The sequence below is a fragment of the Pristiophorus japonicus genome, chromosome 6 (assembly GCF_044704955.1).
Source record: "Pristiophorus japonicus isolate sPriJap1 chromosome 6, sPriJap1.hap1, whole genome shotgun sequence".
NCBI lineage: Eukaryota > Metazoa > Chordata > Chondrichthyes > Pristiophoridae > Pristiophorus > Pristiophorus japonicus.
In genome coordinates this window covers 216,241,896-216,268,831 of record NC_091982.1, presented here as the reverse complement: position 1 = coordinate 216,268,831, position 26,936 = coordinate 216,241,896, and the positions used below count along the sequence as shown (strand labels likewise).

Below are 26,936 nucleotides of genomic sequence, written 5' to 3'. Positions count from 1 at the left end.
GCAGTTGCTTTTTTAATTGTATTTGGAACAGGAAAGTTTGGCTCCCCCTGTTGTTCCTTTCGGAATCGCCCTTCCCCCGGAGTCAAGGCATGGCACTGGTTTTTCAAGGAAAATTAGTTGTTCTAATCAGGGGATAATAAAACTTATCCCAGTTCTCAGATCTTCCAGCACTCCGAGCAACAATCGGTTTCACAGAGCCCTGCGATCAAAACTGCTCCCTTTTTTAAAACTGGAAGACACGGTTGGGGTAAGATCAAGACATTCGGTTCGAATGTATGCTGCATTTTTTTCAAACAACTGTTTTTACAGACAAGTTTCGATCGAGCGAATTCATCTACGCGAGATCTAGGGAACCGACATGTGTTGTAACAAGTTGAAATAATAGGATGTTGGCTGTAGCAAATGCAACTTCTGCATCTTGTGGGCAAACATTTTATGTGTAATACTAACTGCCTTTCAGATCTGTGAAAGTGACGTGCGGTAATTGCAAGAAGTTCCCAGTTGGAGTGAGCAGCTGTTGACATGAAGATCGAGTTTGCACCTATTAACATCCCTCTAAGGAGAAGGATTCAAACCGTTGCTGTGCTCCAGTGGTTGTTTACTTTTTTGTTTTTCGGTAATTTTTGCTCATTTTAATTGCGGAATGTTCTGCAAAGAATGATGTTTTTTACGGAAGAAAGAAACGTGGATATATACAGCAACTAATCACGTTCTCAGGATTTCCCCAAAGCGCTTCATATTCACAGAAGTTTGAAATGCAGTTACGGTATGCCAATTTGCGCACAAGAAGATTCAATGAAGAGCAAATGAAGTGAACATTTGCTATCTTTATGTAACCCCTTAATTTGCAATGTTCCACAAATTAGTGGGTGTTGATTTAAAACGTTGAAAAACAGTGGGGGAAGAGTGGATAGTTCCAAATTTACTATTTTTACGGTGATTTCTGGTGATAAGTAGCCTGAAATTGTTGCTGGAACCTTTAAACCTTCAGAAGGGGGCCAAATATTTTCTTGAAATGATCCCTATTTTAACAACAACCTGCAAATGTATAATGCCTTTAAAGTAGAAAAACTTTCCAAGCTGTAAAATTGATACCAAGCCAAAGAAGAAGATATTTGAAGGGGTGATAAAGGTTGGTCAATGTAAAGTAAAGGAGTGTCTTAAAGGAGGAGAGGGAGAGAAGTGGAAAGGCAGAGGTGTTTAAAGTGCAAATTCCACAGCTGAGGGCATAGTGGGATGGAGGGAGCGTGGGTGCAGAATAGACCAGAGTTCTCGAAGGATAGTAAAACTGGCGGAGGATACAAAGATAGAGAGGGTGAAGGCCATGAAGGGATTTGAACATGAGGATAAGAATCTTAAATTGGAGGTTAGTGAGCACAAGGGTGATGGGTGAGTGAGACTTTGTATGGCTTAGAATGCGGGCAGCAGAGTTGTGGATGAGCTGAAGTTTATGGAGGATGGGAGGTTAGCCTGGAAAGCATTGGAATTTTTTAACCTTCGTTCCTGGGATGTGAGCGTCTCTGGCAAGGCCAGCATTTATTGCCCATCCCTAATTGCTCCTGAAAAGGTAGTGGTGAGCCGCCTTCTTGAACCGCTGTAATCCGTGTGGTGAAGGTACACCCACAGTGCTGTTAGGGAGGGAGTTCCAGGATTTTGACCCAATGACGATGAAGGAACGGTGATATATTTCCAAGTCAGGATGGTGTGTAACTTGGAGGGGAACTTGCAGGTGATGGTGTTCCCATGCGCCTGTTGTCTTTATCCTTCTATGTGGTAGAGATTGCAAATTTGGGTGGTGCTGTCGAAGAAGCCTTGGTGAGTTGCTGCAGTGCATCTTGTAGATGGTACAGACTGCAGCCACGATGCACCAGTAGTGGAGGGAGTGAATGTTTAAGGTGGTGGATAGGGTGCTGATCAAGCGCGCTGCTTTTTCCTGGATGGTGTCGAGCTTCTTTAGTGTTGTTGGAGCTGCACTCATCCAGGCCAGTGGAGAGTATTCCATCACACTCCTGACTTGCACCTTGTGGATGGTGGAACGGCTTTGAGGAGTCAGGAGGTGAAACACTCGGCGCAGAATACCCAACCTCTGGCCTGCTCTTGTACCCACAGTATTTATGTGGCTGGTCCAGTTAAGTTTCTGGTTAATAGTGAACCCCCCCAAAAGTTGATGGTGCGTGATTCAATGATGGTAATGCCGTTGAATGTCAAGGGGCGGTAGTTGGACTCTCTCTTGTTGGAGATAGTCATTGCCTGGTGCTTGTGTGCTGCGAATGTTACTTGCCACGCATCAGCCCAAGCCTGAATGTTGTGCAAGTCTTGCTGTATGCAGGCATGGACTGATCCATTATCTGAGAAGTTGCGAATGGCATTGAACACTGTGCAGTCATCAGCGAACATCCGCATTTCTGACCTTATGAAGGTCATTGATGAAGCAGCTGAAGATGGTTGGGCCTAGGACACTGCCCTGAGGAACTCCTGCAATGATGTCCTGGGGCTGTGATGATTGACCTCCAACAACCACAACCATCTTCCTTTGTCTCGGTATGACTCAAACCAGTGGAGAGTTTTTCCCCCGATTCCTATTGACTTCAATTTTACTGGGGCTCCTTTATGCTACAGTCGGTCAAGTGCTGCCTTGATGTCAAGACAGTCACTGTCACGTCACCTCTCGAATTCAATTATTTTGTCCATGTTTGGACGAATGCTGCAATTGCTGGTTCTGGAGGTAACAAACGCATAGATAAGGCTTCGGCAGATGAGCTGAGGCAGGAGTGGAGACGGTTGATATTATGGAGGTGGGAGTAGGTGGACTTATGATGGAGTGGATATGATGTTAAAAGTTCAGGTCATAGTCGAGTAGGATGATGAGGTTATGAACAGTCAGATTTAACCTGAGACAGTGATTGGGAGGGGGATCAAATCAATGACTTGAGTACCAGGCTCAAAGACAATGGGCTGGATTTTCCAGTGATGTGCGCTTCTGTTTTCGCCCCGGAGTTCTTCTGGGCAGGCAGTCTGCTTCGAGACTTCCTTGGAATTACCTGCAGGGGTTTTCGGGGCTGGTTTTGCGGGGACGCGGAGCAGTACCGCCCGGAAGAGTTGAGCCGGTGTGCAACGCCCCTGGCACTTGTGTGGCACCTCAGTCTATGGGGACCAGTTAACCCAATCATGGACTTACACTTGAATTTCACTACCCAATTCCAGTACTCACTGATCTGCCTGTCTAAGCCAGACCATCATCCCCATGACCCCCCTCCTCTTCCTGACACCATCTGTCTTTTCACCCCTAGCAGTGTCTAATTCAAGTGAGACATGATGGCCTTGTCCATCATTAATCTTGTCTGGGAAGTGAACAGTTATGATTTCATTATGGCTTCACTATGACTTAGCCTTTGTTCTTTATCAGGGTCTCAGGAATGTTGCCAAGCTGGCCTTGTTGTTTTACAGACAGCTGTCCTTTTATGAGAAATGCTGAAATGGCTTTTTTAAATGTTGGTCAAGAAGGACCCATGAGCCTTTAGTTTTTCTCCATCTTACCCAAACCAGGGCTAGCCAGGGTATTTCACAACAGCTTTATAAGTTTGATTATAAGTGCAACAATTAAATAATGAAATATTTAATCTACAATTAATAATAGTATGAATTGATTATCATTCAGGTAAGTTAGTAAGTGAATCTGAAGTGGAGACTTTCCCAGTAATCTCACATTCTGATCGCCACTATCTCCTCCTTGAATGCCTCCGACTGCTTTGACACTGGCTTAGATTCAAGTTGCTGTTTCCGGTCCACTTTTGCTAAATCACATCTCAACTTAGTAAAATTGGCCTTTCCCCAATTGAGAACTTTTACTCCTGATCTATCTTTGTTTGTCCTTTTCCATAACTATGCTAAATTTAACTGAATTATGATCACTACCCCCAAAATGCTCTTCCAGTGATACCCCTTCTACCTGTCCAGCTTCATTCCCTAAAACTAAATCCAGAACCACCTCCTCTCTTGTTGGTCTTGCTTTTTACTGGCTAAAAAAGTTCTCCTGAATGCATTTTAAGAATTCTGCTCTCTATAATTTTACACTGATTCTATCCCAGTTAACAACAACAACATCTTGTATTTATATAGTGCCTTTAACATAGTGTTTTAAGGAACATTTTGAAGGAGGAAAGAGGGGTATAGAGGCAGAGAGGTTTAGGCAGGGAGTTCCAGAGCTTGGGGCCTAGGCAACAGAAGGCACGGCCACCAATGGTTGAGAGCTTATAATCAGGGATGCTCAGGAGAGCAAAATTAGAGGACATCTCGGGGGGGTGGGGGGGAGATTACAGAGCTAGGGAGTGGCAAAGCCACAGAGGGATTTGAAAATAAGGATGAGAATTTTGAAATCGAGGCGTTGCTTAACCGGAAGCCAATGTAGGCCAGCGAGCGCAGGGGTGGTTGGTGAGCGAGACTTGGTGCGAGTTAGGACATGGGCAGCCGAGCTTTGGATCACCTCTAGTTTTCGCAAGGTTGAATGTGGGAGGCCAGCCAGCAGTGTGTTGGAATAGTCAAGTCCAAAGGTAACAAAGGCGTGGATGAGGACTTCTGCTGTGGATGGGCTGAGGCAAGGATTGAGATGGGCGATGTTACGGAGGGTGGAAATAGGCGGTCTTATTTATGCTGTGGATATATGGTCGACAGCTCATTTCAGGGTCAAATATGACACCAAGGTTGCAAACAGTCTGGTTCAGCCTCAGACAGGAGTTGGAGAGAGGGATGGAGTCAGTGTCTTGGGAATGGGACTTAAAACAATGACTTCAGTCTTCCAAATATTCAATCGGAAAATTTCTACTTATCCAGGACGGGATGTCAGACAAGCAGTCTGACAATTTAGAGATTGTGGAGGGGTTGAGAAAATAGTAGTGAGGTAGAACTAGGTGTCATCAGCATACATTTGGAAACTGACTCTGTGTTTCTGGATGATGTCGCCAAGGGACAACATGTAGATGAGAAATAGGAGGGGTCCAAGGATAGATCCTTAATATTAGGGCAGTTGTAATGCCCTACTATTACAGCCCTATTATTTTTGCACTTCTCAGAAATGTGCCTGCATATTTGCTCTTCTATCTCCCTCTGACGATATGGGGATCTATAGTACACTTCCAGCGGTATGATTGCCCCTTTTTTGTTCTTCAGTGCAACCCATTTGGCCTCATTTGATGATACGACTAACATATCATCCCTTTTCTCAGCTGTAATTGTTTCTTTAACCAATATTGCGACCCCATCCTTTTTTATCCCCCTCTCTATCTCAGCTGAAAATCCTGTAACCAGGAATGTTGAGCTGCCATTCCTGCCCTTTCAGCCATGTTTCAGTAATAGCTATGATATTATACTTCACATGTATATCTGTGCCCTCAGCTTATCTGCCTTATTCACTAGACTCCTTGCATTGAAGTATAAAACATTAAGCATGTCTATCTTTCAGCCTTTGTTTCCTCTGCATAACAAACTCACTTACTAAGTTACTGTCTTCCATTTCCAGCTTTGCTTCTCTCCCTTCTGAATCTATGCTCAGGTTCCCATCCCCCTGCCAAGGTAGTTTAAGCACTCCCCAACAGTACAAGCAAACCTCCCCACAAGGATATTGGTCCTGGCCCTGCTGAGGTGCAACCCGTCCACTTGCACAGGTCCCACTTCCCCAAGAAACGGTCCTAATGCCTCATGAATCTAAAGCCCTCCCTCCTGCACCACCTCTCCAGCCACTCACTAGTGTAGTGCATGGCACTGGGAGCAATCCTGAGATTACTACCTTTGAGGTATCTATTTCCTGGCTCCCTAAAATCTGCCTGCAGGACCTTATTTCTCTTTCTACCTGTGTCATTGGTACCTATACAGACCATGACCTCTGGCTGTTCACCCTCCCCTGCAGAATGTCCTGCAGTTGCTCAGTGACATCCTTAACTCTTGTTTTGCTATTTAATTATATTATAAACTCAAAGTATTATATGAAAACAATTACAGAGTGTATGGCTTTAAAATAGGAACTGACCTACATCTGTGTACCCTGATCTGATTATCCCCTGCCCTCCAACTCCGCTTTACCTGAAGGATATGTTTGGCCATGACTAGCAGTCTGCAATACCACAGATAATGGACTAGTAAGATATCAAAAGTCTTGTTCCAGTCCACATTGGGCCTACTTCCCATGGCATGATTTTTGATTCATGCTTTCTATATCAATTATTATTATGGCAAAACAGAACAATGAAGATTTTCCTGGGACTATGCCCAGGCACAATGGATGCTTGGGCAGAATGCATATCAGAAATTTAAATGAATCAGAGTGCACACCTGGAAATTTAAATAGAAAGAAAATTCTACATGCCGGACAGTGGAATACTACATTATGCATTGTCCTTTTAAAATTATGTGTCATGTATTCAACCAGCATTGTAACCCATGTATAAACTGACCTAATTTGTACACCGTGAGAACACTGACCACTAGGTGGGAGACACTCCTAACCTGGACCTTCAGGTATAAAAGGGGAAGCTCCACCCACCTTCATCACTTGAGTGCTAAGGAATAAAGAACAGGTCACAGACTGACCTCTCAAGCATGGGCCTCGTGTGCATTTATACTGTATAGTAAGGACGTATCAATGGCGACAAGAAACTGGGATTTAAACCATGCGAGCATGGCCACTAGCAGAACAGACGAGAGGTACTGTGTTAAGGAATGGTTGGGACAGAGATTCAACATTGTTAAAGCAGCACACAGTTCTCCAGGCAGACAAGGGCAGTCAGGCATGCCCCAACATGTAGTCGAACCCAGAGGGGGAGTTCGACAGAGACAATGGCAAGCTGAACAGCGATTCACGCCATTGCAAGGGACAATGCGGCCAGTAATGGGGCCATCAACACCTGTTAATGGTGCACTCAAGGACAATAACGGGCAGTCAGGGACGATCGACTGGCAAGGGACCTTTTGTTTCAAACCGCAACTCATGCTGGAGGCGTGGAGGCACACATTCAGCTGGAGTTTGCAGAGATGAGCAAAATACCTGCAGAAATTGCAGAAATGGACACTGGGGGAAATTGCTGGAAGCTGAAGTTCAGCGAGTTCTTGTGGAGCATGTATACAGTTCATACACCAGGACGCCACCGATAATGATGAAAGTGCTCCTCAATGGCATCCCAGTATCAATGGAGTTAGACACGGGGGCCAGCCAGTCCCTGATGGGTATCAAACAGTTCGAAAAGTTGTGGGCATCCAAGGCCAGGAGGCCAAAATTATCGGCGATTGACGCACAGCTACGGACTTACACAAAGCAGATCATTCCGGTGCTTGGCAGCGCCACAGTAGTCGTGACCCACAAAGATTTGGAGAACAAACTGCCACTCTGGATTGTCCCGGGGACGGTCCCGCACTACTGGGGAGGAGTTGGCTTGCTGTCATGAACTGGAAATGGGGCGATGTCAATGCAATTTCCTCTGTGGAGCGAGTATCATGCTCACAGGTCCTGGACAAATTTGACTCATTATTTCAACTCGGCATTGGCACTTTCATGGGGGCCAAGGTAGTGATTCACATAAACCCGGACGCCAGACCAGTACACCACAAGGCTAGAGTGGTGCCGTACGTGATGCGGGAAAAGATAGAAGGCGAATTGGACCACCTGTTGAGGGAAGGCATCATCTTGCCAGTCGAATTCAGTGACTGGGCGAGCCTGATTGTGCCGGTGCTCAAGGCGGATGGGTCGGTCAGGATATGTGGCGATTACAAGGCCACCATCAATCGGATGTCACTCCAAGACCAGTACCCACTACCGAGAGCGGAGGACCTCTTTGCGACGCTATCCGGTGGCAAACTTTTTTCAAAATTGGACCTGACGTCAGCTTACATGACCCAGGGGCTGGCGAGTGAGTCGAAGAAGCTGACCACCATCACGACACACAAGGGGTTGTTTGAGTACAACAGATGTCCGTTCGGGATTCGCTCGGCCGCCGCGATCTTCCAACGAAATATGGAAAGCCTCCTCAAGTCGATTCCAGGGACAGTGGTTTTTCAGGACGACATCCTCTTTACGGGTTACGATACTGAAGAACACCTCCACAACCTGGAGGAGGTGCTACGCAGACTGGACCGGGTAGGTCTGCGACTGAAAAAGGCGAAGTGTGTCTTCCTAGTTCCAGAGGTAGAATTCCTGGGGATGAGGGTAGCAGCAGACGGGATCAGCCCTACTGCATCCAAGACGGAAGCGATCCAGAGAACACCCAGACCCCATAACACGACGGAGCTGCGTTCGTTCCTGGGGCTCCTGAACTATTTTGGTAACTTTCTTCCCAAATTGAGCATGCTGCTAGAGCCGCTACACGTGCTCCTACGCAAAGGTCGCGAATGGGTCTGGGGGGACAGCCAGGAAAGGGCTTTTAATAGAGCACGCAATTTGTTATGTTCCAACAATCTGTTAACGCTATATGACCCATGTAAGAAACTTGTGTTAACGTGCGATGCGTCGTCCTATGGTGTCGGGTGTGTGTTGCAGCATGTCAATGCCAAGGGTCAGTTACAGCCGGTAGCTTATGCCTCCAGGAGTCTGTCCCAGGCAGAAAGGGGCTACGGGATGGTAGAAAAGGAGGCGCTCGCATGTGTATATGCGGTAAAGAAAATGCAACAGTACCTGTTTGGCAGGAAATTTGAGCTGGAGACAGATCACAAAACCCTAACGTCTCCAATGGCCGACAACAAGGCCATAAATGCAAACGCATCGGCCCGCATACAGAGGTTAGCTGCCTATGACTACACAATTCGGCACAGATCGGGCACCGAAAACTGCGCCGATGCACTCAGCAGGCTCCCACTAGCCACCACTGAGGGAGCTACCGAGCATGGTGCTGAGATGGTCATGGCTGTTGAAGCTTTCGGAAGCGAAGGCTCACCCGTGACAGCCCGGCAGATTAAAGTCTGGACAAATAGAGACCCGCTATTGTCTCTAGTCAAGAAATGTGTCCTGAATGGGGACTGGGCAGCCACGTACAGGGCATGCCCTGAGAAATTTAAACCATTTCACAGGCGCAAGGATGAACTCTCGATTCAGGCCGATTGCCTACTATGGGGAAACCGCGCAGTCATGCCCCAGATGGGCAGAGAGGTATTCATCAGAGAACTCCACAATGGGCACCCGGGCATTGTCACGATGAAGGCAATTGCCAGGTCACACGTTTGGTGGCCAGGGATAGACGCAGATCTGGAACTTTGTGTTCGCAGGTGCAACACGTGTGCCCAGCTGGGCCATGCGCCCAGGGAAGCCCCACTTAGCCCCTGGCCATAGCCCGTCAAGCCTTGGTCACGCATCCATGTGGACTACGCAGGTCCTTTCATGGGGAAAATGTTTTTGGTTGTAGTAGACGCCTACTCCAAATGGATCGAGTGTGACATTTTAAATTCAAGCATATCCTCTGCCACGGTAGAAAGTCTACGGGTAATGTTCGCCGCCCACGGTCTACCGGACATCTTGGTCAGCGACAATGGCCCGTGCTTCACAAGCACTGAATTCCAGGACTTCATGGCAGGCAATGGAATTAACCATGTCAGAACGGCACCGTTCAAGCCGGCCTCAAATGGCCAGGCGGAATGAGCAGTGCAGATAATCAAACAGGGGATGCTCAGATTCCAAGGGGGTTCCCTACAAACCCACTTATCACGCCTCCTGTTGACCTATAGATCCTGACCACACTCGCTCACAGGGGTTCCACCCGCAGAGCTACTAATGAAAAGGACACTCAAAACCCGATTATCCCTTATACACCCCACCATGAAAGAAATTGTCGAGAGCAGGCGCCAGTCACAATATCACTACCATGACAGGAATGCGAGGACGCGATGTATTGATGTAAATGATCCTGTTTTTGGTCCTCAACTACGCTGCAGGGCCCAAATGGCTTGCAGGCACTGTGGTTGCCAAAGAGGGAAATAGGATTCTGGTAGTTCAACTTACCAATGGACAAATCTGCCGCAAACATGTGGATCAAACAAAAAGGAGGTTCAGCAACCCCATGGAAGAAGCAGAGGAAGAACACGATATAGAGTTCACTCCACCACAGGTGACCGAACACCGGAACCAAAGGGAGGAGAGCCCAGTCACTGTGGGCAGTCCGGACAGGCCTGAGGCACTGCAAACAGCAGACACTCAGGCCAGCGCCCAACAACCGGAGCCCCAACTCAGGCGCTCTACAAGGGAGCGTAAACACCAGAGAGACTCAACCTGTGATCCCAATAAGACTTTGGGGGGGGAGGTGATGTCATGTATTCAACCAGCATTGTAACCCATGTATAAACTGACTTAAGTTGTACACCGTGAGAACACTGACCACTAGGTGGGAGACACTCCTAACCTGGACCTTCAGGTATAAAAGGGGAAGCTCCACCCACCTTCATCACTTGAGTGCTGAGGAATAAAGGACAGGTCACAGACTGACCTCTCAAGCATGGGCCTCGTGTGCATTTATACTGTGTAGTAAGGACGTATCATTATGCATCCTCAACTTTCCATGAATCAACCTGTGCATGATCCACTAGTAATATTATAGACATTAATGTTTGTTATAGATGCAAAGCAATCTTAAAATTCTGCATATTCCTCAGTCCAAAACTGATCAAAACTTTTCAATTTACAAAGTTCCCTGGATAAACAACAATTAAACTCTATATAATCTGAAGCTGTTTACTTAACAACTAGACTTTATGGTGTTAAAAGTTCACTAGTCTACCTTACCAGTATAATAACACTGTGCTGCACTGTCGGAGGTGCCGTCTTTCAGATGAGACATTAAACCGAGGCCCCATCTGCCCTCTTGATTGATGCAAAAGATCCCATAGCACTATTTCGAAGAAGAGCAGGGGAATTATCCCCGGTGTGTTGGCCGATAATTAACCCTACATTACAACAGTGACTACACTTGAAAAGTACTTAATTGGCTGTAAAGCGCTTTGAAACGTCCGGTGATCGTGAAAGGTGCTATATAAATCCAAGTCTTTCTTTAATAAAATATTTAGCAATACATGGTATTATATGTCTATCCTATAATGTAGTGTATCACTTCCATTCATTTTTAGGGGGCTATGCCGGACGACTCCTAGAGCTACAACAAGAGATCAGCAAAACGCCCATGGATTTTGAGGGCTTTTGTGTTTTACTTGAAACTTAACTACATTGGCATTTGATAAACATTAGAGCAAGCTGTTATAAATAGAGAACGGTTGACTGGGATTCACAAATAATAGTCTTTAAGCAAACATGTCGTTTACATATGAAGAATATCAATAATACACTATCTACATTACTAGTTTCAGACCTGTACTTGAAACTTTTTATTGCAAAGTGCTTAAGTGTCACTTTCTTACTCCATTTTCTTATATAAAATGCATATTTGGTAACAGCTACTAACTTATTTTTATATTTATGTTTGTAAAACTAAAGAAGCTTAGATCAAGACCATTGATTATTACAAAATCTAAGCTGACACTAGTGCAATACTGAGAGTGTTGCACTGTTGGAGGTGCGATCTTTCAGATGAGACGTTAAATCGAGGCCCCATCTGCCCTCATGGGTGGATGTAAAAATCCCATGGCACTATTGCGAAGAAGAGCAGGGTAGTTATCCTGGTCAATAATTAACCCACAACCAACAACGCTAAAACAGATTATCTGGTCATTATCACATTGATGTTCGCGGAACCCTACTGTGCGCAAATTGATTCCCACGTTTCTTAAATTACAACAGTGACTACACTTCAAAAGTACTTCACTGGCTGCAAAGCGCTTTGGGACATCCTGAGGTTGTGAAAGATGCTATATAAATGCAAGCTCTTTCTTTATAACAAGAATATTAAGCAACTGTATTGTAAATTTTGGAATCCTAACCATCAAAATTAAAAGTCCAACTGACATTTTGCCTGAAGGCTAGCATGACATATGTATTGTATTTCATATTATAGCTGAGTCAAATATGAATTAATTACAGTTGGTTACACCTTTCTCTTTACAGCTCAATGCTGCCTGGCTATCTTTGTGTTTCTCACCTTTGCTGGTTACTGGTACATTGCTGTTGTTTATACCGCTTGGTTGTATATTGATTGGGAGACACCAAATCAGGGTGGAAGAAGGTCAGAGTGGGTCAGAAATTGGACTATCTGGAGTTACTTCCGGGACTACTTTCCTATTCATGTAAGTCAAGTGTCTTTGGGGTTAATCTTGCATTGACTGTGGAACTGAATTTTATTTGAAAGATGAAGAGTGTTCAAACAACCTGCCTCATTTCTGCTGGAATCCCATTGGCCGTCATTCTAACTGCAGCTAGGGGACTGAGTCGCCTGCTCAAAGCAAACATGAACCTCGTAAATATATGCAACTTGGGGTATCATTAGATCAGTGAAATCCCAGTTATATTTTAGCTGCGGCCTAAACAGGGAGCCACCGTCGCTTTCCTGCCAGGTGAAGACAGGTCGGCAGCTATCGGGAGGATGAACTAGCTCTCCACTGTAAGTGGAAATTTCTCCTTTGTGGGGCCAGGAGGAGCAGAAGTGCCTCGCAAGGAAAGCCAAGGCCTCTCCTCCTAACCTGGACTAACCCTCCAATGAGACCATCCTGAAATTCCCTCCTACTGACTTACTTGCCAGTGGCGTTTGACCGTCCAAACCTCCACTCCCACCTGCCAGGCAGATGCCGCTCCCCCCCCCCGCCCTGCCCATGCAGCTAATCCAGTGCCCCCCCCATGCAGCTAATCCAGTGCCCCCCCCATGCAGCTAATCCAGTGGCATGCAGATGAGACCTTGGAATTAAAATATCCCAGGCCTCAAACTTAGGCCTGCGAGCGCATTTTGCACTCAGGTTTTAGTCATGAGGGAAAACATAACAGGGATTAAAATATATCCATTAGTTTGTGTTGTGCTTGTGAGATAGGCTAACCCTAAAAGTTGTTTTCAATAAAAAGTGACATCAAGTTAGAGATGTATAAAAGACTTGAAGTTCACAGTTTGGTCCTCAAAATGTTATACTAAACATTTTGATATTAAAGAAGAATCAACATCTTGCTAATTACACACTGACTAATTTTAACTGTGAACCACAGAATTAGTTTTATCTGTACTTGCCCAGATTTTGTAAAATAAGTGTTCCTGTACTCTGTCATGGGAAAAAGATCGATTTCTTGTCCCAATTATGTTAATTGTCAGCAGCAAGCTGATAGCAGTTGTCGATAGATTTCTTTAGCAGGTAGCTCACACAGTTACTCCATGCAGAAAAAAAAATCATGAAAAATATTATAACATTAGAACTGGAATATCCCTTACTTTCATAAATTCCTATAACAATCATAATATGAACACATTAGTGAGAAAATTATGAAGAAATTCAGTTTTTAAAAAAAAATCCAGACATTGAACTGGTCTACACCCTTCACTATTTAAAGGAAAACAGTCTTGACCTGAATAAAGAAAACTTTGTTTTTGAGTGACTGTCGCTGACATTGGATACTTAATTAATGCTTAAGGAGGAATACATGAACTCAATCATTTCTTAATTCTCTTTTTGTAGTCAAGGAAGGTCACCTTGATTTATTATGTGGTTTACTTGCCATCGGGGTGCGACTGGTATGTACTTTTTGAAATCAAGATAATGCAATGCAGCCTTCCCACTGAAAATTCCTGTTTGATGGGTTGGGCAGAAGCTAGTGCTTATTTTTTTTACTTTTCTTGAAGCCCTGTGGCAGTAGTTCAGTGCCAAGTAAACTTCAGGTGAAGCAATATGACCTTGCATAACAGAGGCTTTTATGTGACCAGACCAGATTAGTTGGTTTTGCATGCCACTCTGCTTGCTGATGCTATGTGATGGCTACAAATGTTTCCCTTCGCTGGTAGTATGGGAGTTTGTAATAATGTGAGGCAGTAGATGCCTATCTGTTCTTTGCTGCTGTACTGTTCTGGGCCATTAAGTTGCGTCAACACCCTTCAGTTTTCAGCATCACACCTTAGACAGGATCACAATGACTGTGCTTATCAGGAAGCCCATTACTGCCTGATAGCTTTTAAAAAAATACTTCAGAATTTTTCTTCAAATACAAGTTTGCTATTGGAAGATAAAATTATTATCTGAGATATTCCTTTAAATTCTATTCAGGGAAATGGAAGGCCTGGTTGAACATTGGTGTCATTGCCAATTCTTTCATTCTGACATCCACTCACTCCTGGACACTGTAATCTGGAACTAGACAAAAATCTTATTTATATTTACAGCATATCTGGAATTTGCAAAATATTTAAGTTGTGGAAACAGCCAAGTAACTATTTAAAAGATTTTTTTTTGGCACTGGAATTTTGAATGCAATGGAGAAGTGGTATTTCAAATGCAAACAAGAAACACTGGTGGACGATTGGGTCAGGTTTATTTAAAGGTAATTTTGAAATCAGTTTCAGTCAAATTTGCCTCTGGAAAATCATGCATTTCAATCTTGATTTTTCGACACATTATGCAAGGAACTGGCATATGGGACCATTTACTGGGGTGAGCTTTCTGAGCATTGCTTGAATTATTCAATTTTTTAACAAATCTTAAGTGATTGGAAAAAGAAAAACAAGCTTTTCTTCTTTGCTTGTGGCAGAGAGCTCAGGCCTGTGAGATTTAGTGTTCGGATCTGTTAATTGTTACTCATTGGCATATCCACTAGGCAAATTCTGTTCATTATGTGCAATCCTGTGATTTTTAACCAGTGCTTTAGGCCTACTTGACTAAATTGAATTTCATTTATTTTTCATATGATTACAGGATATTCTGGATTTTTACTGGTGCTATAGAGATTATGTTCCACAATTCCATCCGGTTTTACATAAACCCACAATCAGTGGCCTTGCTCATTGGCACCAGCAATTATTAATTTTGACTTTTTTTTAAAGGTAATCTATTGTATTCTAGCATCTAAAAATATCCTCACCTCTGCCAGATATCATTAATCGTTGCAATTTAAAAATTAACAAACAATGAATAGGGACAGGAATAAAGGGTCTCATGATTATGGTTCCCCCATCCATTTGCTTCTGGAAGTACTAGGGGACCGAGGGTCTATTGAGAAGGAGGAACTGAAGGATATCCTTATTAGGCGGGAAATTGTGTGAGGGAAATTGAGCGGATTGAAGGCTGATAAATCCCCGGGGCCTGATAGTCTGCATCCCAGAGTACTTAAGGAAGTGGCCATAGAAATAGTGGATGCTTTGATGATCATCTTCCAACAGTCTTATCGACACTGGATCAGTTCCTATGGACTGGAGGGTAGCTAATGTAACACCACTTTTTAAGAAAGGAGGAAGAGAGAAAACGGCTAATTATAGACTGGTTAGCCTGACATCAGTAGTGGGGAAAATGTTGGAATCAATTATTAAAGATGAAATAGCAGCGCATTTGGAAAGCAGTGACAGGATCGGTCCAAGTCAGCATAGATTTATGCTTGACAAATCTTCTGGAATTTTTTGAGGATGTAACTAGTAGAGTGGACAAGGGAGAACCAGTGGATGTGGTGTTTCTGGACTTTCAAAAGACTTTTGACAATGTCTCACACAAGAGATTGGTGTGCAAAATTAAAGCACATGATATTGGGGGTAATGTACTGACATGGATAGAGAACTAGTTGGCAGACAGGAAGCAGAGAGTCAGGATAAACTGGTCCTTTTCAGAATGACAGGCAGTGACTAGTGGGGTGCCGCAGGGCTCAGTGCTGGGACCCCAGCTCTTTACAATATACATTAATGATTTAGATGAAGGAATTGAGTGTAATATCTCCAAGTTTGCAGATGACACTAAACTGGGTGGCGGTGTGAGCTGTGAAGAGGACACTAAGAGGCTGCAGGGCGATTTGGGCAGGTTAGGTGAGTGGGCAAATACATGGCAGATGCAGTATAATGTGGATGAATGGGAGGGTATCCACTTTGGGGGCAAAAACATGAAGGCAGATTATCTGAATGGCGGCAGATTAGGAAAAGGGGAGGTGCAACAAGACCTGGGTGTCATGGTACATCAGTCATTGAAAGTTGGCATGCAGGTACAGCAGGCGGTGAAGAAGGCAAATGGTATGTTGGCCTTCATAGTTAGGGGATTTGAGTATAGGAGCAGGGAGGTGTTACTGCAGTTATACAGGGCCTTAGTGAGGCCTCACCTGGAATATTATGTTCAGTTTTGGTCTAATCTGAGGAAAGACATTCTTGCTATTGAGGGAGTGCAGCGAAGGTTCACCAGATTGATTCCCGGGATGGCTGGACTGACATCTGAGGAGAGACTGAATCAACTGGGTTTTTATACACTGGAGTTTAGAAGGATGAGAGGGAATCTCATATAAACATATAAGATTCTGACGGGACTGGACAGGTTAGATGCGGGAAGAATGTTCCCGATGTTTGGGAAGTCCAGAACCAGGGGACACAGTCTTAGGATAAGGGGTAGGCCATTTAGGACTGAGATGAGGAGAAACTTCTTTACTCAGAGAGTTATTAACCTGTGGAATTCCCTACCGCAGAGAGTTGTTGATGCCAGTTCATTGGATATATTCAAGAGGGATATATTCAAGAGATATGGCCCTTACGGCTAAAGGTATCAAGGGGTATGGAGAGAAAGCTGGAAAGGGGTACTGAGGGAATGATCAGCCATGATCTTATTGAATGGTGGTGCAGGCTCGAAGGGCCAAATGGCCTACTCCTGTACCTATTTTCTATGTTTCTATGTTTCATCAACAACAACTTGCTATGCTAAAGGTTAAGGATTGTTTTGTAACTTAAAAAAAGATTGCTGATCATGAGACTCTGTTTAATGTGTGGTCCTAATTTATTGTCATTTCCATTCATCTCTCATGTGGTGGTCTAGGGGTAACACCAAACAGGTATTTTTTGTGATTTATTTTTCAACTTGAGAGCTATCAGTGTAGGGGGATGGCGTACATTTCAACTTCAGGTACCCATGACTAGAAATTCCATCATCCTTCTGCGGTAAAATTGTGGTATTTCTGGCATAAGTGGTTGGAATTTGGGACAAAACTCAGATATTGGATTGATTCTGATTTCTCTCCATTACAAGCTGAAGAAAACAACTGATCTGGATCCACAGTATAATTATCTGTTTGGATTTCATCCTCATGGGGTGCTTGTAGCTGGAGCTTTTGGAAACTTTGGCAGTGACGCCACAGGCTTTCGGAAATTGTTTCCAGGTTTGACATCATATCTGTGCATATTGCCATTCTGGTTCAAGATTCCTTTCTACAGGGATTACATCATGTGTGCAGGTAATGGTTTATATATGTTTTTGTTCACAAAGATTTGTGATCTCCAGTCTCATTCAAACCCAAAGCTTTTCAATAAGCTAATCATTCTAGGTTAGCTTGCTTAGCTCATTTTATGCGCTTGTAATCCACAAAATTAAGTGAATTACTATTTTATTCCTAAATGAATAATGTAGCAACTTGAAGTGGCCAGAATTCATAGATCAGATAGAGCAAACTGACAATTGAAACTTGAAAAGGGACACTACAACCTGTAGTTTAAATTTATTTCGGAAGTTACACTTCCATTCTCTTAAACCTTCCCGCGGCTCCACATGGTGAATGTGTCATCAGCACCTAGATTGGCGGTGAAGGCCTGATTCGCCACTATGCTTGCTACGGCACATTCTATTTAGAAAATCAGCAAAACTTGGAGCAAGTTAGCAATGGTGAGATTTGCACGCTTCATGGTGAGATTTCCATGGGATAATTTTAACCTCACAGGATGGACGGAAGGTTAAAAATTCAAAAATGGCATACCCGACCCCAATCGGCTTCCAACGTACCCATTTCCGGTTTCATTGGAGGCGGGTTGCGGGATGGGCAACTAACCGGCTCTCTAGAGGCAGGTCCCTAATTTAAATATTTCAATGAGGTTCAAATATTAGCTATGTTTTACATTTAACGCCTGCAGGCCAGGTTTCCCACGGGTCGGGAAACCCAGCAGCTGAACGGAGGTGAGAAAGGCTGGATCCAACAGGAAAGTGCCTTTTTAGCACTGCTTGTGGACAAGGAAGAGTAGGAGTACTGCCCCGACCCCCCAAATAAATCTGTTTCCCACTCCACGCAAATCAGAATCCCCTCTCTCTGCGATCTATTCATGCCCCCCCACCCCCCCACCATCTCTCCATGGCCCCTCCCTCTCCCCGATCTGTCTAGCCTGTGAACTATTCACGGACCCCTCAACTCACGATTTCTCCCTCTCTTCCTCCTCTCTGCTCCCCAGCTGCAGCCGAGTACTGCAACCGTCCCGCCCGAGATCCAGCCAGCCTCTCAATCTGACTGGCTGCCGGCTGGGAAACGGAGTCCAAAAATTTTAATTAGGTCCTGCCGTTAAATTCGGCAGGAGTTCTGGGAAACCTGTACTTCTGGGATAGCCGGATGCTACATCTCTTCCCCTGCTCCCTCCCGACCAAGATAGGGGGGCACAGTGTACATCGAAAATCTGGGAAATTGCACCCAAAATGCAATTGAAATTGTGCTAAAATTCATTTGCATAATCACCATTGTCAAATCTTCCATGAACCAGTGCAATCAGGCAGTGTAATCGAATGTAATTGTTGTTTCTTTTTTTCTTTCCATTAAAAAGTATTCCTTGATGTATTTAGGAGTGGTAGCCTGGTGCAATTTTATTAATACAGCTGAAAATGGGTTTATCATCAAAAATAAGTATTTTTAATCCAGGCCTCCACCTGTGAGTAATCTGATTAAAATCATTGAAAATAACTTTACAAAACTATACTGAAGCATTTAATAGTTTCATTGGCATAGATTAGTCAGTTTCATAGTAAAGTAAATACTTTTGTTAGAAAAATCTTTGAAAATACATCTACTAGTGTCTGGGCACCAAAGAAAATGAGCGCAATTTGAAGAGCCTCCTCGAACCAGTGCACAACATTTCAATTTTGACCTGGGGGTGTAGCCAGCTTTGTGGATGAAGCCTGATTTGGACAAATTGAATCTTGAACCAGTGTAAAAGGTTGCAGAAAACAGGAGCGTATGAACATGAAATCAAGTGGTTCTGGGCGTAATTCACCTGCATTTTAAATTCCTCCTTTTGCACTGGTTTGGCCGATTCCTCCCAGATTGGGTGCAAAACTAGTGCAAACAAGTGGAAACTCTAGCACATAAACACTTAAGTGAATGCATTTTGCATCAATGTATCATTTGTAGATTGCTTTTATTATAGATGTGCTCTTTAGGCACTCTCCATAATTACAATAGAGACTGTTTCTTTTATTCACCCTTAATAAACAACAAGCATTTATTTCTACTTTTGTTGTAGGTCTAGTCTCAGCTGTGAAGAGCAGTGCTTCTTACATTCTAAGCAGGAAGGGAGGTGGTAATGTGGCTGTCCTTGTGATAGGTGGTGCTGAGGAATCTCTAGATGCAAGACCTGGAGGACTAACTTTGAGAACCCGTAAAAGAAAAGGATTTATTAAATTGGCTATAAAATGTGGGTATGTTGACTTTCTGTATGGAGAAATAATGTTCTTTTTAAAAAATATTATCCTTGTTGGTGCATATACAGGACTTTTATAACTCAGTAAGTGGATAGTTAACTGTTTGTGACCCCAATTTCCTTCCCTCCTGTTCTTAAGATGTTGATGGTATGGATTTGTGGGGGAGTCACAGCCAAGTGGAATCCTGTTCATATCCAACGTTAATACACATAGAATTTCCAGCAGGTGTCACTGGTTAGAAATCAGAAACGGGAACAGTTGCTGACATTCTTCCGCCCCTCCTTCCTAATCCGAGGACACTGAAACTAATTGTAGCACCCTAACTGTTGTCCCAGCTGAGACCAGCTATTGCGACTGAGAAATCAAACCAGGAACCTTCTGACAGCTATGGCTTAGTTTTACTTCAGATGGGGTTCTTCCTCATATAGTGAGCTGTTTTTCAGTAAAGTACTGTCACTTGGCTAATTCTTTACAACCTGTATCTACTGTTAACGCTTTTCAATTACTAAAAGAGATTCAGAAAAATTCGTGCCATGGAATGTAAAGCTGCACTGCATAATTCAGCAGTCAGATTGATACTTCACACTTTCCATCAAGAGCTATAGGGGAAAAAATGACAATGTTGCTAAATAAGCCCATAATGGAAAAGTGGGGCAGAGTACTGGGAAGACTACACACGTAAGAAATTTAAATAGTGGAAGTAGATGGGGTTAGATTTATGCTCTTTTTTTTATTATTTCAATAATAATTAACCTTAAATGACATTCAGAAGCTTATTTAAGTTGTATAAATGACAGCATGCATGTATCTATAAACATTATTATAGATTGAAGTGGCATAAATTACTTAGAAAACTGTAGATTATTTTATTTTAAAGCAGAATTCCCCATTAAAAGAACAAGCAAGTGAGCTGCTTCCAAGCCTCAATCAATGCTATTCTTGCCCCAGCACTTGGGAATCACGAGAGCAGCTTTGGGCAATGCTTCTTCTAACCACCCCCCATGCTGCTTCTCTTGATGCCACAATCCAGGTTGTATACCAACTACGTGTAAATTAACACAATTAATTTTATTCCTTTTAGCATGTTGTGCTTTTAATATAGTAATCTCAATGCCAAAATGTTAAAAATAAAAAATATAAGATCAAATGAGTATTTAATCATTTTTAGAAAGGACCAGAAAAGCAATCGTTCAAATAAAACCAAAATTGTACCTCCTTGATACATTTTGGGATTTTTTGACCATTTTTCCACAGAAAGATGGTTTTAAAAAGAGCTACATTGTTTATTAAAAAAGACTGTCCCCTCTGGTTACCAACACAGAGAGGTGAAAATAGAGACAGGTTTTTAATCTGAAAGATGCTAGGGGGATATTTTGCTGAAGTCCGAAGGGTAAAATGCAAAAGTTTAATTCAAAGTTATTTTGCTTGTTAAACAAGATGTCCCACTGATGTGGGAAAGTATAGCGTTTCCATTGTTTTATTTTATATTGTTACATGAAGGGAAGTTGTGCTGATTGAAATAAGTGAGCCTGAATGTAAGATGCATACTTATGGGATTGAACCCAAGAGATAAGCTAAGGAAAGACCCAAATTTGTAACACGGTTATTGGATAAAACAATCAAGAGAGCCAAATTTAACCGCCCAACCTTACATTGTGCATTCTGCTGTAGTAGGTAAAACTTCAAATAATGAAACCTGAATTTATACATGTACATTAATTCTCATCTCTCTTTAGGGCACATCTGGTCCCAGTCTTTTCTTTTGGGGAAAATGAACTCTTTAATCAGCAAAACAATCCTAAAGGGTCGATTCTTCGGGCAATGCAGGAGCGATTACAGAAGATCATGGGGTTTGCAATGCCGCTGTTTTATGCCAGGGGGGTCTTCCAGTACAGTTTTGGGCTGCTACCATACAGGAAACCTATTTACACTATAGGTAAGAAAACCAGAAAATACTGTCACTACCGGAGCTTTTTTTTAAAGCGCAGGCAGGATGTGGTGGTAAAACCGTTATAAAACAGATGCATCTGCATACCATTACACCCTAATATTGCCAGTTAATCAAATTGCCTCAGTACATATTACCTTCTTCACCTGGGAGTGGGATGGCCTTGGACACAGACTTTGGTGGTTATGATCCGTGCTACTTTTGAAAAGCCTAACCAAATGTGCTCCTGTGGAGTGGTCATATCACTGCTGCCAATATGAGGGGTTATTATGCAATTTTCAATAAAATGCTTTTCATTGGCCTAATGTGGTTAAGGTGTTTAAATGTCAGTGAAGGCTGGGATTCACTTCTAGACTCCGCTGGCTTACTTCACCACAAATACTACAATGTTACCTAACAGAAGTTTTGCGAATTGCCACAAGTTGCTGGATGATTTGCATCACTCCAGTTAGCCTTGCGAAAACAGCAGCTCACCCTCAACTTCCCCATGAGTTTCATGAAATGCTATTCAATCTCTCCAGTCCAGAAAGATAAGAATTAAAACTGGAGACTTATCTCTACAGTAGTAAATTGTTGTTAAGATATTTACTTTAAAAAAAAATGATTTCCTTTTCCTTTCTGCCCCTTTTTTCGCTCTCACAATCCAATCATTCTTTCCTACTCTTTATTTCTCTTTCTGCACCTGATTTGACTCTAATTCACTCTATTTCCTTCTCCGTCATCCCTGTTTCTTTCTCAGTTCTTAAATCTCATTGGTCTCCTCGTTCACCATGGTACCAGATGCACTGTTGCCCTCAGCACGCCTGTATCAGCACGTCCAGCAACTTGCAGGGCAACACTTTTTCGAGCTGAAGAGTGAGGGAAAAACTGACTAACTGGACACACCACAAGATGTGCTGCTCCAGCAAAACCTGGGCCATCAGCTCCATTCTAGAGAATAACTGTACGCAGGCCTTCCATTGCTGCTCTGTAAAAGCTGCAAAGGACCTGTTTTTTTTTTAAACTCTTTTTCTTCCCCCTTCTCTCACTGGTCTCCTTGATACACACATATCAACTGAAGCCAGGAGGATAAGCTCTTCACAATCCTGCACTAATCGGGACTGAATTTAAGTACCCCTGTCTGGTGTAAACCGGGGGTGGGGGCAGGAGGGAAAATGGTCTGAAAACACCACATTTATGATGCTCCAACTACTGCTATCATGGGTGGGGTCCTGAGGTGAGCAGCCGATGCACCTGCCGTTTTCAAGCAGGATGGTACTTGTAATATAGAAATCGGGGTTCTATGACATTTGCACTGTTATTAAGCGGCCTAACCAGCAGTCCTTAAAGGGACCATTGGAGGATATGTAGAAAATAAACACAGCTTTTTTTTTAAACTTCCACTTTTGTAGGGCTAGGAGGAGCATTAGTGTTCACACAAAAAAAACTCAGGCCTGTGCAAGGCCCCCCTCGACATCGCCTCTCTCCATCCTGGCTCTGACTGTTGGTCTGCTCCGTGTATAAGCCAGCCTATTTCCCATCCTTCCCAACCGACGAGCTACCTCCGAGTACCAGTTTGACACTCGCAGCTAACCAGCCACATGCAAATGAGGCCCAGGCCTCAAAATGGCAGACTTGCTTTATTCATGGATCCACCGACTAGCCCCTTCCATGGCATCTGGAACTTTCTTTATGCTGCTGTAACTGCCAAAATTAATGCTTAACAGCAGCAGAAAATGCAGTTGGTTTCTAGATTAATTACTTTTCGAACAAAAATCTGCATTTTCAATTTTTCAGTACAATGCCTTTGTTTGAATTCAGAATCTTATAATTCTGCAGTTGTGAGATTTTTTATCAAAGCTTCTATTATTTTTTTAACATTAGATTGGAGGTTTCAGGATAATATAAACTTCCTTAATGTTGCAATAATTCTCCTATACTCCTAGAGAAGATGGCACTCTTCGGAAAATTGCTGACGAATGGAAGAATGAGAAAAATGACAGTACATGATTTACTACTCCTGAGTAATGCTCAGTTGCTTTTGTTTTGCAGTGGGAAAACCAATCGTTGTGCAACAAAATCACACCCCTTCAAACCAAGAGATTGAAGCATTGCACATAATGTATATTGATGCATTAAATACATTATTTGAAGAACACAAAGCTCAGTATGGAATTTCAGAAAGAGACCATCTCCTTTTCAGTTGACTTTTATCTTTGAGCACCTGAATTCATACACAAAATATAGTCACACTGTAGGGGGTAAGTACTTAAGTTGTAGATGAATCTTAGATAATTGTTTTACTTCAGGACCCTTTTTTATTATCCCATTCGCAGAGTTGGTCTATGGCATTTAAACAGTTCTACCTCAGCTGCTAAACATTGATGTAGAAGCATTGGTGTAATGTCTGTGTATGCAGAGTATTTGATGAACTGCACTTGACAAATAGTATATCCCTTGTTTAAGATCAACCCTGTCAAATTGAGCATGTGCTAAGTGAGCCTACTATTTGCACCACCCCATCAGTTGGAATGGAGATTAAAAAAGCTTTTTCAGAGGGCCTTATATCATGGAATTATTTTAAAATCAGATTGCCCAAAATTGTTACCTATAAATTCATAGAGAAGTACTTATTGTTACCAAAGTGCCTCTTCAAAATCCCCCGAGATACAAGCAGGAAAAATGTATCATAAAATTGACCACATGGCTGTAAATACCACATATGGTTTAGTAATTGCAACCACTAAAGTGCCTCAATAAAATAATATATATGTGCATATTGTAGTCTCTGCAACCTTTTGATCTCTGGAAATTACAATCCAAAGATCTGGCTTTTTTTAATGAATCATATTAGTATTAATGGTTCATGTTTATTTGTATGTATTTTTTTTAAGTAAAATTAGATACAGGGTATTTTTTAAAAATGGTCGGGGAGAGGGAAAGAGAGCATAGAAAAGTATCACTAATGTCTGAAGAATTAAGAGTTTTAAAAAAATTATATAAGGAAAGCAGTGCATCTTTAATGCCACTATAATGTTTGTATTGCTAATTTTGATTTTTATTCTAAGGGCATTAACTATTTCTGTAAAATGCCCAATGCGATTCAGTCCTGTAATCAAACTAAATCTGAATCCATCTCATTTAATAGCTTGATGGTGTGTGTTCTTTTTTTAAATAAACCAAAAAAAGTTTCAATTATTCCTGCTCAGATTTGTTTCATTGTACTGCAGCATTTTCCTCTATTCTGCTATCAAAAAAGCTTGACAAGTTCAAGTACTTTAGCAAATAACTATGAATTCAAAGATCATTGAAAGTTAGGTATACCTTCAGATTACTTGTTCATATCTTAGTCAGCTCTTCCTTTGTATGTTCCATGTGGTGACTAATAGTGTCATTACTGTGAGAGGAAGTTTATTTTTCTTAATTTGTTTAACTAAATTGCTAAAATGCATACTCTGCCAAAGGCACACTATTTAAAAATAAACTATTCACTAATCCAGTTTAAAGATGCTTTTAAAGCAAATGTTTAGTTGGACTCCTTTTGATATTTCTACCATCACAAAATATTAGAGGCTACCATTGTAGCTGAATGCTGCATCTTCAAGGCCACTGCCAGCAAATTAAGGGTGTCATGTAGCTGTCAATAAGTGGAACATCAAAAATTTACCAAGTAAAGGATATAAAGATCCAAAAACACTATTATGCTAAAACCTTGATTTGATAAAAATCAAATAATTATAGAGTACGCTTGCACTAAATTATTGTGTACAGTCCCCACTACTTACACCATCCTCGTTTATCCCGGACAGCCGCCTATTTCAGGCAAATGGCGTCAACTATTTTTCAGTACCATAAGTATCAAATTACAAAGGCGCCGCTTAAACCATATAAAACGGGCAGGCTATACCGAACAATTCAAGCAGCTGTTCGGACACCGACCTTCCATCCCCATTCGCCCTATAGCACTGTTGCATTTAAATCACCCCTTATTTGGCCCCAAGTTTCCGCCCCCTGTAAAAACGGCGCATCTCCATAAGGTGCACCAACTTTCTAGAATAAAAAGGGCGCCGAAACCTTACCTTCTAATTCTCCGAGCTCCTCAGGACGTCTTCGGCCTAGGCGTAGCGCAGCACGATGGGTGGGGGTTAGAGCCAGGTTCCGGCGCTGAAAACAGTGCCAGGACCTCTGCACATGCGCGCTAGAGTGTGCTCAGTCATCAGCAGCTCGCTGCCGCGTTCAGATTTAAATGAGTTCTCAACAGTTATGATGAAAATTTCAGTGTTAATGTGTAATAATCCCAAGTATTCACTCAGAAAATTGTATATAAATGGTGCAACCATAAAAAAGCTTAAACTAGTAGTAGATATCGGATGACACATAATATCTGAACAAAAGGCACAGAATCTTCATAAAAATGTTTGTCAAAATCATTTGTTTGGGGAGGGAAAGGAGCCAAAGCTGATAAAGGCTTCATAATGGGTCGACAAGATTCGCATCATTATGTCACATGTTTTCAAACTAAGAAAAGATTGACTCCATAAAAATAAAAAGTGGAAAATGCTGGAAACCTCAGCAGGTCAGAATGTTCAGCCTCCATTCACCCCCTCCCCCCACCGCGTTCAGCCTCCGTTCACCCCCCCCTCCACCCACCGCGTTCAGCCTCCGTTCACCCCCTACCCCCACCGCGTTCAGCCTCCGTTCACCCCCTACCCCCACCGCGTTCAGCCTCCATTCACCCCCCTCCCCCCACCGCGTTCAGCCTCCGTTCACCCCCCCCCACCGCGTTCAGCCTCCGTTCACCCCCCCTCCACCGCGTTCAGCCTCCGTTCACCCCCCCTCCACCGCGTTCAGCCTCCGTTCACCCCCCCTCCACCGCGTTCAGCCTCCGTTCACCCCCCCCCACCGCGTTCAGCCTCCATTCACCCCCCCCCTCCCCCCACCGCGTTCAGCCTCCGTTCACCCCCCCCCACCGCGTTCAGCCTCCATTCACCCCCCCCCTCCCCCCACCGCGTTCAGCCTCCATTCACCCCCTCCCCACCGCGTTCAGCCTCCGTTCACCCCCCTCCCCCCACCGCATTCAGCCTCCGTTCACCCCCCTCCCCCCACCGCGTTCAGCCTCCCATTCACCCCCCCTCTCCCCACCGCGTTCAGCCTCCGTTCATCCCCCCTCCCCCCTCCCCCCACCGTGTTCAGCCTCCGTTCACCACCCCCCTCCCTCACCGCGTTCAGCCTCCATTCACCCCCCCTTCCCCCCCCCCCCGTGTTCAGCCTCCATTCAACCCCCTTCCCACCCCTCCCCGCCCCCACATTCACCCTCCGTTCACCCCCCTCCCCCCCCGTGTTCAGCCTTCATTCAACCCCTTTCCCACCCCACCCCCCCCCCCCGGTGTTCAGCCTCTGTTCACCCCCCTCCCCCCACCGTGTTCAGCCTCCGTTCACCCCCCCTCCCCCCACCGTGTTCAGCCTCCATTTAACCCCCTTCCCACCCCGGTGTTCA

The 26,936-nt window shown here is 43.5% G+C and overlaps 1 protein-coding gene across 2 annotated transcripts; it reads left to right on the top strand.

The window, feature by feature from the left end:
- On the top strand, positions 1-24,584 carry LOC139265959 (2-acylglycerol O-acyltransferase 1-like). 2 transcript variants are annotated; one of them, XM_070883597.1, is made up of 7 exons: positions 1-247; positions 461-616; positions 12,023-12,201; positions 17,089-17,293; positions 19,335-19,505; positions 21,249-21,448; positions 23,492-23,578. In XM_070883597.1, the coding sequence occupies exons 2-6, from the start codon at positions 523-525 to the stop codon at positions 21,446-21,448; spliced, it is 849 nt and encodes a 282-aa protein (XP_070739698.1). In that variant the 5' UTR covers positions 1-247; positions 461-522; the 3' UTR covers positions 23,492-23,578. The 2 variants fall into 2 exon arrangements, with proteins under 2 accessions (XP_070739698.1, XP_070739697.1); XM_070883596.1 differs by having other exon boundaries at positions 3-247; positions 19,335-19,509; positions 23,492-24,584.
- The last annotated feature ends 2,352 nt before the right edge of the window (positions 24,585-26,936 follow it).